General features: G+C 43.9%; 1 protein-coding gene across 1 annotated transcript in view; it reads right to left on the bottom strand.

Moving 5' to 3' along the window:
• Window positions 1-12,439, bottom strand: part of ITGA4 (integrin subunit alpha 4) — a 73,715-nt gene that overhangs the window by 40,406 nt on the left and 20,870 nt on the right. Inside the window, exons 7-11 of the mRNA XM_060257023.1 lie at window positions 10,760-10,845; window positions 8,664-8,723; window positions 8,426-8,563; window positions 5,583-5,694; window positions 585-679 (exon numbers count right to left, since the gene is read on the bottom strand). Of these exons, the coding sequence (XP_060113006.1) occupies window positions 585-679; window positions 5,583-5,694; window positions 8,426-8,563; window positions 8,664-8,723; window positions 10,760-10,845 (491 nt within the window). The remainder of the gene's footprint in view (window positions 1-584; window positions 680-5,582; window positions 5,695-8,425; window positions 8,564-8,663; window positions 8,724-10,759; window positions 10,846-12,439) is intronic.

The following is a 12,439-nucleotide window of genomic DNA, read 5'->3' as shown; positions in this document are numbered from 1 at the left end:
CACTTATGTGCAGTGTTCTCTCTAAGCTGAGTTAGTGCGAGCTAGCTCGCAGTTTTTCAACCCCTGGCTCACATGTTCTTGTCTTAGCGCATGAAAAATGCCCCCCGTGCAAACTAATTCAAGCAGTAGCTCACAGCTTTAATGCTAGATCCAAGTGGGCAGCCGTGCTGGTCTGAAGCAGCAGAACAAAGTAGGAGTCAAGGTGCACCTTTAAGACCAACACAGTTTTATTCAGAATGTCACCTTTCATGTGCTCTAAGCACACTTCATCAGACAAGGAATCAGGTACAGTGAGCAGACCTACATGTAGCAGGTAGGCAGTAGTTTAGAATGCAAAATGGTAGCCTGCCAGCTACATGTAGCTCTGCTGTCTGTACCTGATTCCTCATCTGAAGTGTGCTTAGAGCCATGAAAGCTTACATTCTGAATAAAACTGTGTTAAGTCTTAAAAGCTTTAATGATAGCAGTTCACAAAGCAGAATTTCTGCTCACAAGTCTCCACAGCTTAGAGAGACCATTGCTTATATGTTATAATGCCGAGCTCTAGATTTTTGTAGTACTCATGGTAACTGAAAGAGACCTACCTGTGAGAAGGTTGGTGAGATTCCATCTTCCCTCCCGTTGTATATATAAACTGCCCCTTCTAAATCATTTTCCTGTGGAGCCCCAATGGCTACATCTGTAAGAACATTACACAGAAAAAGGTTAAAATAATTATTATATTATCTAACCAATATTTCAACTACAGGGATTCTAGTCATTCTTTTATATATAAGCTTAGGAGACTTCCTCACTCACACCAGTGGGGAAGAAGGTTTCTCACCTCTATCAATTTGTTTCTAGAGCTGTCAGAAGACAAAGCAAAAACAGGTTGATGAGATGGAGGAAAGGTATGGTTAGGTCGAAAGTCAGCACCTCCAAGGCTGCTCAGTGTGGTGTTGTCGCTTTAATGGTACAAGCCAGTTTTCTATGGTTGCATTTTAATGGTTGTTCTTTACGGGTGCATCTTAGTGGTTTTGTATTATTTATTTATTTAAAATATTTACCAGCTGTCTTTCTTCCTACAGAGCTCAATGCAATTTATGACATTAGTACCCCTGCTGCAAGCCACTTTGAGCCCAAATGAAGCATATGCATTTTAAAAATAAATTCTCTTGCTGCTGCTTCAAACTAAACTATATTGTGGACTCAAGCAGTGTTCTCTCTAAGCTGAGTTACTGTGAGCTGGCTAACAGTTTTTTAGCTTCCGGTTCAAACATTTTTGTCTTAGCTCAGGAAAAATGGCCCCTGAGCAAGCTAATTTATGCAGGAGCTCACAACTTTAAGGCCAATAGCTCACAAAGTAGAATTTTTGTTAGAAGACGCGACAGCTTAGAGGGAGTGTTGGACTCAAGCATTTCAGTACAAAATCCAGTGGCAGGTTTCTTCTTTCTTTCTTCTTTTCTTCTTTCCTTCCTTCCTCCCTCCCTCCCTATATGGAAAAAGATTCAGCATCCACCTCTCTGAAGCTGGCCACAAACAGCAATGCATATTATGAGGCAGGCTGCAATGAACTTCACTTTTCTTTACTGTTCTTTTAGCTTCATTTTACATTATGTGCTATTGTCCCCTTTGCTCTTTCCTGCCAAAGAACTGGCATGCACACCCTTCCTTGTCTGTGGGTCACAATTTGTGCAACTGTTCACCAAAACAGGTAAACATGAGAGGATTTCCTCACATCTCCTACTGGTCTCCTAAAATACTCAGAAGTACTTGCAAGTGCAAACATTCACAGATTCTTTTCCAAAATTTGTTTTTATTGTCATTTACCTTAACAATAATTCATTTATATTGCTCCACTGTTTCAGCATTACCTAGGGATGAAATTTGGAAATAGTGATCCAAACTTTGTATAATTATGGGATGGGAGAGGATTATTTTAAAAAGAAAAGAAGGCCTATAGATACTTTCACAGTTCTGAGCATGTACAAAAAATGGAAGTATTAATTCCCAAGAAGTGGCACTAGCTTTACGGGTTTTTTGTTTAATTTATTGCAGCTTTATCTATAGAACAAATGTTAATTAAGGGTACACAGAAAACGGTGTGAAATGTTGTCCAAGATGTCCTGCAAATGAATATTTGCGCCTTAAATGCCCATATACGCAAATGAGAAAATGAAAACAACATTAAGTAACAGAATGAAGACCATTATGCAACTGACACAAAATTTAAGGGACATTATTAACTTGAAGTGCTGTAGATTAAAATAAATTAAAATTGTATCAAACAAAATAACATCTATTTAGTCAAAGCTGAAACTCTTTAATAATCTGATTGAAATCACTTACTTGGAAACAGTCTTGAAAATACTTTTTAAAAAATGAGGAGGAGGAAGAGAGATTGGAAAAAGCCATCCCTATGAGGGCTGTGTATATACATATTCCTTCCCATGGAAATTGAACACTGGAAAAAATTAACAGCTAGAAAGCAGGAAGGGGCCAGTCCTTCTTTTAAACAAAGGTATATCTTTTTTTGGGGGAAGGGGCATTTTTGTATTGTGTGTGTATGTCTGCCTGCACTTGGAAGTCATGGTGACTACTGGTGACTGATCCCCTACTGGGGGCCTGGAGGAGGTTGAATAAAGCCTGCCCCGTCCCCCTGACTGCTGGTATTCCAAGGGGGTCTCCCATCCAAGTACTTGCCAGAGTCAACCCTGCTTAGCTTCCAAGATCTGATGAGACTGGGCTTGCCTGGGCTACCTAGGTCAGGCACCAGGGATATATCTTAATAACTTTGGGGCCACTGAAAAGAGACGGCAGCCAGCTTTGAATCCCCACTCTGCCATGGAAGCTTGCTGGGTGACCTTGGGCCAGTCACACACTCCAATCCTAACAGTGCCATCCTAAAAGCACTTTCCTGGGAATAAGCCCCATTGAACAAAATGAGTAGACCTGCTTAGGATGGTTCACTAACCTACCTCACCAGGACCGATTCCGCACTAGCCTTATGCCGCTCTCACTCTCCTTTTCTCTGCGGGGCTTCTGTCATATTTCACACTATCTGCCCCGGGGCTACAACTCGCTCTGCCTCTTTCACACAGCAAGCAAGATCCTCTAAAAACCAGTTTCTGTTTGCTGCACAAAAAAGGCAAAGCTGGTTGCAGCCCCGGGGCAGATAGCGTGGAATCCGACGGAAGCCCTGTGGAGAAGAGGAGCGTGAGAGCAGCATGAGGCTAGTGGGAAATCGGTCCAGGTTGTTGTGAGGATAAAATGGAGGACAGCAGAAAGATGCCAGCCGTTTGGGGTCCTCATTAGGGAGAAAAAGTGGAGTATAAATAAATAAAATAAATAAAATTTCTTCAGCTGCTCAAACTAACAGTTCTGCTGTACTCCACAAATCTCACCTGCATTAGCAAGAATAGCTTTCTTCATCTGCTCAAACGAACCCTTCTGCTGCGCTCCACACATCTCCCCATAAGGGATTAGTAAGAATAGCTCAGTGGTGTTTGCATAGGTCAAAGAAACTTCATTTTACTTTTCCTCTTTTAAATGCTTTTTAGCAAACTGATTAGAGCTTTGTTACGGGCAGGGCATTTAAAATAGAAAGCAAGCTAATGTATTTTATATGCCTGGGTAGTTTTATTCCCGTTAAGAGTTTGGAGACAGAAGACTAACAACCCTCTCTATTACGCTAAAGCACAAAAGGCGGCTGAACAGTGAGAGCAAAGGATCTGGGGGGAAGGAGGGATGGAGAATATGCTTTTTTGAAAGGCTTAAAAAGAAATGAAGGAGGGGGGTTAATCTACAAATTACAGAGCTTTGAGTCTGCAAGTAAGTAATGCCACATAAAGACAACTGAAAATAGCTACCAATTAACCATGTAGGGCTTTTAAAAAACACTTTACCAGTGGGATACTCATCCCAGTTATGCTGAAGGAGCCTGAATAACCCTTTGTTTGAATCCTAATAAATCCCACTGATTCCAATGGACCTTTCTTTCAGGTAAGGCCCTGTACAGACATCCTCTTTCCCTCCCGCATGCTCAAGCCCAGCTTCCATCTGTCTCTGTAGCCCATTAGATTAACCTACTGATCAGTGACTCAGATCCCAGATTTCTCCACTGCTTCAGGCTGGCTGTCTACCTTTTTAAATAAATACATAAAGAAAGCATAGCAAGAACATTCACTTCAAACATTAGTTCAGGTTTTGAAACACACACACACACAAGCAGGGACGGCCCTAGGGCGTGTGGCGCCCAAGGCAGACTCACTATCTGCCACCCCACGCCCCTGGGGGCCCTAGGCGTGCCCACACCCATGGGGAAAGACAAGAACATAAGAGAAGCCATGTTGGATTACGCCAATGGCCCATCCAGTCCAACACTCTGTGTCATACAGTAGCCAAAAAACCCAAGTGCCATCAAGAGGTCCATAAGTGGGGCTAGAAGCCCTTCCACTGTGCCCCCCCCCCAAGCACAAGAATACAGAGCATTACTGCCCCAGACAGAGAGTTCCAGCAACAATCTGTGGCAATAAGTGCAACGTTAGAACAATAAGATCTAGCCAAACACTCTGAAATCCCTCTGTGGTCTACAAAATGAAGAAAATCAATCTGCCATGCACAGGAATATTTTCAAGCATTTCAGCCATTTTCATAATGCCCTTGACCGTTTTCATGATTATAAAATGCAATGAAACTGGTGGTGGAACGCGCAGTCAAGCTGCAGTCAATTTATGGCAACCTCTTAGGGTTTTCAACACAAGAGAGGAACAGATGTAGCTTGCCATTGCCTGCTTCTGCACAGCAACCCTGGAGTTCCTTGGCAGTCTCCCATCTATGTATTAACCAGAGCTGACCCTGCTTAGCTTCCAAGATTTTATGAAATCAGGCATCCTAGACTATCCAGGTCAAGGTGCAATAGGATTAGCAGGTCCTATTTTTTAATGCAGGAATAGTAGTGGGCATAATACTTGCTCACCTAGGATCAGCGCTTTTTTTTGTAGCAGGAACTCCTTTTCATATTTGGCCACACACCCCTGATGTAGCCAATCCTCCTGGAGCTTATAGTAGGCCCTGTACCAGGGGTAGCCAAACTGTGGCTTGGGAGCCACATGTGGTTCTTTCACACATATTGTGCCACTCTTGAAGCCCCCACCACCCCATCAGCTGGCTTGGAGAGGACATTTGTCCCTTTAAATTACTTATCCAAGACAAGCCAGCCAGTGGCTTGGAGAATGCATTCAAGTTGCTTTCTTTCCACCTCTCACTCACTCCCAAATCTATTTTCCTTCCTTCCTCCCTTCCTTTCTGTCCCATGGCTCTCACATTCATGTTTTGCGGCTCTTAAACATCTAAAGTTTATTCTATGTGGCTCTTATGCTAAGCAAGTTTGGCCACCCCTGCCCTGTACTAAGAGCCCCGTAAGCTCTTGGAGGATTGGCTACATCAGGGAGGTGTGGCTTAATATGCAAAGGAGCTCCTGCTACAAAAAAAGCCCTGCCCAGGAGGAATTTGGTCCATTTCTCTTCTCTCCCTGTATTCCCTACTAATGACATGTCCTGGTCATTCGCACTGCTACACATTTAAAAAGAATTTAGGAATACCTTCAAAGCCATCATTATCAATGTCTCCCAAATTGGCAATGGATTCTCCAAACCTTGCTGCATACAAGTCACTCCCAGACAATGCTCTGTCCAGCTCTATCATCTCTGATTCCTAAAAGGAAAATACATAATGATTCTGCAACATGATGATGCTAGGCATAGGACGACAAGTGTGATTAATGTGCTACCCCGGGGAAAACGTCTTCTGAAAGATGAAAATAAGAATACTTCTGTGCAGGCACAACAAGCCAAAGTCTAGGATCAACAAGAGACCACTGAAGACAGATTCAGGTGGGGTAGCCATGTTGGTCTGAAGCAAGAGAACAAGGTTCAAGTTTAGCGGCACCTTTAAGACCAACAAAGTTTTATTCAAATTATAAGCTTTCATGTTCATACATATTTCTTCAGATACATTGGGTGTGCAGATAAAATCTTATATCTTGAATAAAACTTTGTTGGTCTTAAAGGTGCCACTGAACTCGAGTTTTGTTACGATACCTTTCAGAGAGAGTTAAGTAAACTTTGAGAGAGAGTTAAGTAAATGTTTAAGTGCTCAACTTTGGCAGGATCTTGTCCAATGTTGATATTACGCATTAGCATAAAGTTACTACTCTTCCAATTTCATCAGATTCACAAGAAAACACACTGGGCGTTTTCGCACTGACCTTCAAGTGGCGCGACCACCCTCTTCACACTGGAGGATCTGCCCGGATTTCGCACAAGAAGCGCCGGCGCACCCAAAAGAGCCGGCGACTTCCGTCGCGAAACCCGCTCAAACGTTTTCCTGCTTCTTGGCGGTTTCCGTTTGAGCGGGTTTCGCGACGGAAGTCGCCGGCTCTTTTGGGTGCTCCGAGGCTTCTTGTGCGAAATCCGGGCAGATCCTCCGGTGTGAAGAGGGTGGTCGCGCCACTTGAAGGTCAGTGCGAAAACGCCCACTGTTTTATGTACAACATGTTAACTGGTTTTCAAGCTACACGACAGATAACAGCGCTAATAAAATTCCTACAACCTTCCATTTAGTTTTACTTCAACGAACTTAGAACTAAGTTCATTGCTATTTAAATCAACCCATGATTATTATACTCCCCCCCTTTGCTTATTTAGAAAATGCACCTGCCACCTCTTCCAATACCTGCCTGAGGTGCCTTAAACTAAAACAAAACAAAACCATTAAAACAAGCCACTAAAAACCAAGGCAATGTCATGAAAACAAAGCTGAGCATAAAAACACCATGAAACATTTTCCTTGAAAAACATGGATCTGGTCATGGTGGTCCATGCTCTGATTACAGGCTACTGTCATATGCTCTACAACAGAGTGCCTCCACCTGGTCCAAAATGCAGCAGCCAGGTTAGTGTAAGGGATGGGATATATTTGTTTCCAGGCAGAATTCAAAGTGCAGGTTCTTAACATTACACTAAATTGCTTGAGGCCAGAATACCTGAAGAACCACTTCCTCCCATATTGTCCAGTTAAGTCAAAAGCCCTACTGGCTGTGTCCCTGCCTTTGAAGGTAAGGCAGGCAGCAACCAGACACAGGGTTTTTTCAGTATAGGCGCCTTGCTTATGGAATGCTCTTGCTTAAGGCTCATCTAGCAACTATACCAGGGGTGGCCAAACTGTGGCTCTATCACACACGTTGCGTGGCTCTTGAAGCCCCCATTGCCCAGCTTGGAGAAGGCATTTCTCTCTTTAAATCACATCTCCAAGTCAAGCCAGCCGGCAGCTTGGAGAATACATTTAAAGTTAAAGTTGCTTCCTTTCCACCTCTCCCTCCCCTCCATCTGGTTTGGTGTAGTGGTTAAGTGTGCGGACTCTTATCTGGGAGAACCGGGTTTGATTCCCCACTCCTCCACTTGCACCTGCTAGCATGGCCTTGGGTCAGCCATAGCTCTGGCAGAGGTTGTCCTTGAAAGGGCAGCTGCTGTGAGAGCCCTCTCCAGCCCCACCCACCTCACAGGGTGTCTGTTGTGGGGGAGGAAGGTAAAGGAGATTGTGAGCCGCTCTGAGACTCTTCGGAGTGGAGGGCGGGATATAAATCCAATATCTTCTTCTTCTTCTTCTTCTTCCATCTATCTGCCTTCCTTCTTTCCTTGTGACTCTCAAATATCTGACGTTAAGGTCTTGCGGCTCTCAAACATCTGACGTTTATTCTGTGTGGCTCTTAGGTTTGCAATTGTGGCCACCCCTGAACTATACTATTTTCTTTTAGATGCCAGGCCCAAACATTTCTGCTCTACTGGCTTTTAATTATTTAGAAGTTTTTTAACATATATTCCAGTCTGTTTTAGCCTGTTTAAGACTCCCTCTATGCTGCTCCATATTTTATGTTCTGCTGTATTTCTGAATGTTGGGTTTTTGTAACTTCTACGAAGTTTTATGTTTCCATTAGGTTTCATTCTTGCTCAGTTCCGCAGGGCCTGCAAGACCACCCTCTTTCAGCTGGCCTTTCCTTAATGCAGATTCTGCCGTACCATCATTGCGGAAAATCTGTACGAGTAAGATCGGAAATTTTGAAAATGTAGCACCAAGTACGATCGTATGAAACTGTTGGTTTTAATTAATGCTTTTAAGGGAATTTTAAGGAAATTGTAGAAGGTTGTAGATTATTGTTTTATTATGTAATTTTGCATTTTATATTATGCTGTTTTATGTATTTTATATTATGTTGTGAGTCGCCCTGAGCCTGCTTCGGCGGGGAGGGCAGGATATAAATTAAATGTTTATTATTATTATTATATTATAAAGCTGCTTCAGGCAGGTTCCCTGAAGATGAAGCATAACAGTCTTCCAAACTGAAAGCGAACCCTGTGAGGTAGCTTATTAAAAAATTAGTACTTACAGAGCCTGAGTTGATATATACAAAAACTTTTCCTTCTTCTCTGACTTTACTGTGCATTGGTGCACCAACCAGTAAGTCGGAGAGGCCATCCCCATTGAGGTCCACTGCACAGACGGCAGCTCCAAAATAGGAACCCAGCTGGCCATGCACAAGAGAGAGAGAGAGAGAGTTAAGAAAACATTTAATGCAAATACAGTGTAAACACAAGCCATAGCCTTAATCAAGAGAGAAACATTACCTTTTTGCCCTTCAGTTCAGTCAAAATGGGTAGATGTGTTTCCAGTTTAAAAATATATGCCTTAAATAAAGACAACAGAGAGAAAGCATTCTTAGGGTTGCACTATAAAGACTGTACGCTTGCAAGGAGAGCATAAAGTATACTTTATGCGAATTTACCGAGTATAGGAACACAACACATGACTCCCTGCTGTCCATTCTCAGCTGTGCAAATTACAGCAAATCATGACCTTCCAGGATTCTACCACAAAACAATGACAGTCTCAGTCTTCATTCACTGAAGCAATTCAACATGTAGACCAGGGGTGGCCAAACTTGCTAAATATAAGTGCCAGATAGAATAAACATCAGATGTTTGAGAGCCATAAGACATGAACATCAAATGTTTGAGAGTCACAAGACAGGAAGAAAGAAAGGCAAACAGATGGGAAAAGGGAGGAGGGAGGGAGAAGTGGAAAGAAAGCAACTTTAAATGCATTCTCCAAGCTGCCAGCTGGCTTGGCTTGGAGAAAGTGATTTAAAGAGAGGATTTGCCTTTTCCAAATCATAGGGTGCTGGAGGCTTTGAGAGCCACACAATCTATGTGAAAGAGCCACATGTGGCTCCTGAGCCACAGTTTGGCTGCCCCTGATGTAGACTAAGCATTCATAGACATCAGCCATTTGTGATCAACTTTACACAGTTCTAAGTCACAAGCCAGTTTAAATGCTCATTGTTCCTACAAATCAATCACTTTTACATGCAAACAATATGCTTTCCTGAACAGGGGTAGAAAATAATCCTTAGAGTCAAACCAAATAAGACACCGGGCCTTCCATCAGGGAAGATTCCAGAATATTTTAAAATTCATGTATCTGGTGCACATGGGCCCAATTCTGATTAAGACTATTGCACTGGGGGGGGGGGATAACCATTCCAAAGGCACCCTTTTTCCTGTGGCCCCAGGGAGCTGCTATTAGCCCCAGTGAGTAAACATACAGGTTCAAATACATTTATGCCAATGGAATTATTTTAGATCAAGAAAATGGCACAGGGTGAGGTCCTCATCAGAATTAGGTCATCACATACGCAAGAACTGATTTTTTAAAAAGTTTGGAGCTCCAGTCATGAGATTATTAACCTATCAAGACCTGCCCTTGCTCAGCCTCAACATGGGAGGAAGAACCTTCGAGGGGAGAGAAGACCACTTCCCCACCCATGCCCCTATTATACCCAAGGCCAGGGGTGGAATTCTAGCAGGAACTCCTTTGCATATTAGGCCACACCCTGCTGATGTAGCCAATCCTCCAAGAGCTCTTTTTTGTAAGCTCTAGGATTGGCTATATCAGGGGTATGTGGCCTAATATGCAAAGGAGCTCCTGCTAGAATTCCACCCCTGCCCAAGGTTCCAAGCACCCTAGGATTCTCATAGGAAACCCACTGCCTGCTCTACAGCAGCAGACTCCCCTTGAGATCTCATGGACTGGACACATAAGGAACCCCTGAGTGGCCCTGCCTACTGCCAGCAGCCCCCTAAGACCTCTGACAACCAGTGTTCCCTCTAAGCTGAGTTAGTGTGAGCTAACTCACAATTTTTTAGCCTCCAGCTCACACATTTTTGTCTCAGCTCAGAAAAAATGCCCCCAGAGAAAACTAATTTATGCAGGAGCTCACAACTTTAATGCCAGGGGCTCACAAAGTAGGATTTTTGCTCACAAGACTCCACAGCTTAAGAAAAAGATATTGGATTTATATCCTGCCCTCCACTCCAAATCTCAGAGTGGCTCACAATCTTCCTTTCCCTTCCTCCCCCCAACAGACACCTTGTGAAGTGGGTGGGGCTGAGAGAACTCTTACAGAAACTGCCCTTTCAAGGACAACCTCTGCCAGAGCTATGGCTGACCCAAGGCCATTCCCGCAGGTGCAAGTGGAGGAGTGGGGAATCAAACCCAGTTCTCCCAGAAAAAAGTCCGCACACTTAACCACTATACCAACCGGCTTTCTTAGAGGGAACACTGCTAACAACAACCATCCCTTCCATACTACTGAAAATGCTAAATTTACTTTTTCACATGCAAATAATGGACATCCAACTGTGAAACAAACATTAACTCTTACTTTACCAGTCTGTTCCTGTTGGGGGGCACCTCCAACTATTTCCACACTGTTTCGCGAGAGGAACCGGCCTGCTCCGACGGCATACCCTGTGACACAAATTAATACAACTGGGTTGGGGTTCTATAAAATTTACATTTATATTCTGCATTGATTCACACAATTGTATAGAAACATGATGACCACTTGACAACAGCATCCAACTCCTTATGTAAGACTTCCTTTTGGTGTGCCACTGAGGATGTCTTTTTCAAGCAACTCACACTTCACACCAATAGCTGAGAAACTGGGGTGGGGGGAAACTTTGGGGTCCCAAATAGTGGAGGAGAAGGACTTGGGGTGCTGGCAGAAAGGGGGTTGTGTGTAAAAGGAGGATATTTTTGTGGGGAAGATGGTAGGCAGGGTGAGGTTGGGGAGATTTTGAAGAAAGGGAGGCAGAAGATCAGGGAGGGATGGTGGCTCAGTGGTAGAGCATCTGCTTGGTAAGCAGAAGGTCCCAGGTTCAATTCCCAGCATCTCCAGCTAAAAGGGTCCAGGCAAATAGGAGTGAAAAACCTCAGCTTGAGACCCTGGAGAGCTGCTGCCAGTCTGAGTAGACAATACTGACTTTGATGGACCGAGGATCTGATTCAGTAGAAGGCAGCTTCATATGTTCATAAATGTAGATGATATTTGGTGCTTACGATAGCTAGCTAGGATAAGAAGCCACGGGCGCATCCTGAAGGTTCTTGTCAACCAGTCATCGCTCACACCCTTTACAATCGTGAGTGCTCTGAGAGCCAGCATGGTGAAGGGATTAAGAGCAGCCAACTGGAGAACCAGGTTTGATTCCCCACTCCTCCCCATGAAGCCATCTGGGTGACCTTGGGCCAGTCACAGTTCTCTGAGCACTATCTCAAGCCCCACCACACAGTGTAACAAGGTGCCTGTTGTGGGAAGAGGAAGGGAATGTGATAGGACTTTGAGACTCCTAAAAGTAGAGAAAAGTGGGGTATAAAAACCTACTCTTCTTCTTCTGAATAATTCTGTCCCTCTGGCTGACAAGAGACAGACAGCTCAGGGCAGCATCAAGCCGCCATGGAAGAGAGCCAGCCGGAAATAAGAGTGCCCAAGAGCTTCTGGACGGCGCTTGGAAGAGGGACGGGCTGCAGCTGCCCCAAGGAGAACTTGGACACTCATGTGCTCCATGGCCTTCCCGACAGCTAGACCACTTTGAAAGTGGTGCCTTTTCAAGTCAGCTCCCCGGAAGCTAGGGCAACTCAGAGGCAGGACAGGAATGGCAGGCAGTTGAGCGCATGTGGACGCGCTTTTTTTATCTGCCTGCCTCCCATCCTCGAGGTGGCTTAAAACGCCCGTTTGTTATCACCCTCTGTTTCTCTAGCTGAAAAATAAGATTTCCTTACATTACTGTTAGGGTTGGTTAGGCTGAACACAATGAAAAAAATATTGCTCCCATGCTTCTACAGAATTAATACTGAGAGGGAGAACAGAGTATCAGGGAGATTTGTCCTAGAATACATACACAGCCCTGTCTCAAAGGTCAAGGCAAGTTAAAATGTCTCTAAATATAATAATCTCTCAAATCCATGGGTGTGGATTTTCTTTCTGGACTGAAGATGCTGTACCTTTCAGACACACGTCCACATGAAAGACATCCCCAGTGTAAACTCCATTTCCCTAGAC

The sequence above is a fragment of the Heteronotia binoei genome, chromosome 16 (genome assembly GCF_032191835.1).
Source record: "Heteronotia binoei isolate CCM8104 ecotype False Entrance Well chromosome 16, APGP_CSIRO_Hbin_v1, whole genome shotgun sequence".
In the NCBI taxonomy this organism is placed as follows: Eukaryota; Metazoa; Chordata; class Lepidosauria; order Squamata; family Gekkonidae; genus Heteronotia; species Heteronotia binoei.
This window is presented reverse-complemented; position numbering and strand designations above follow the sequence as displayed.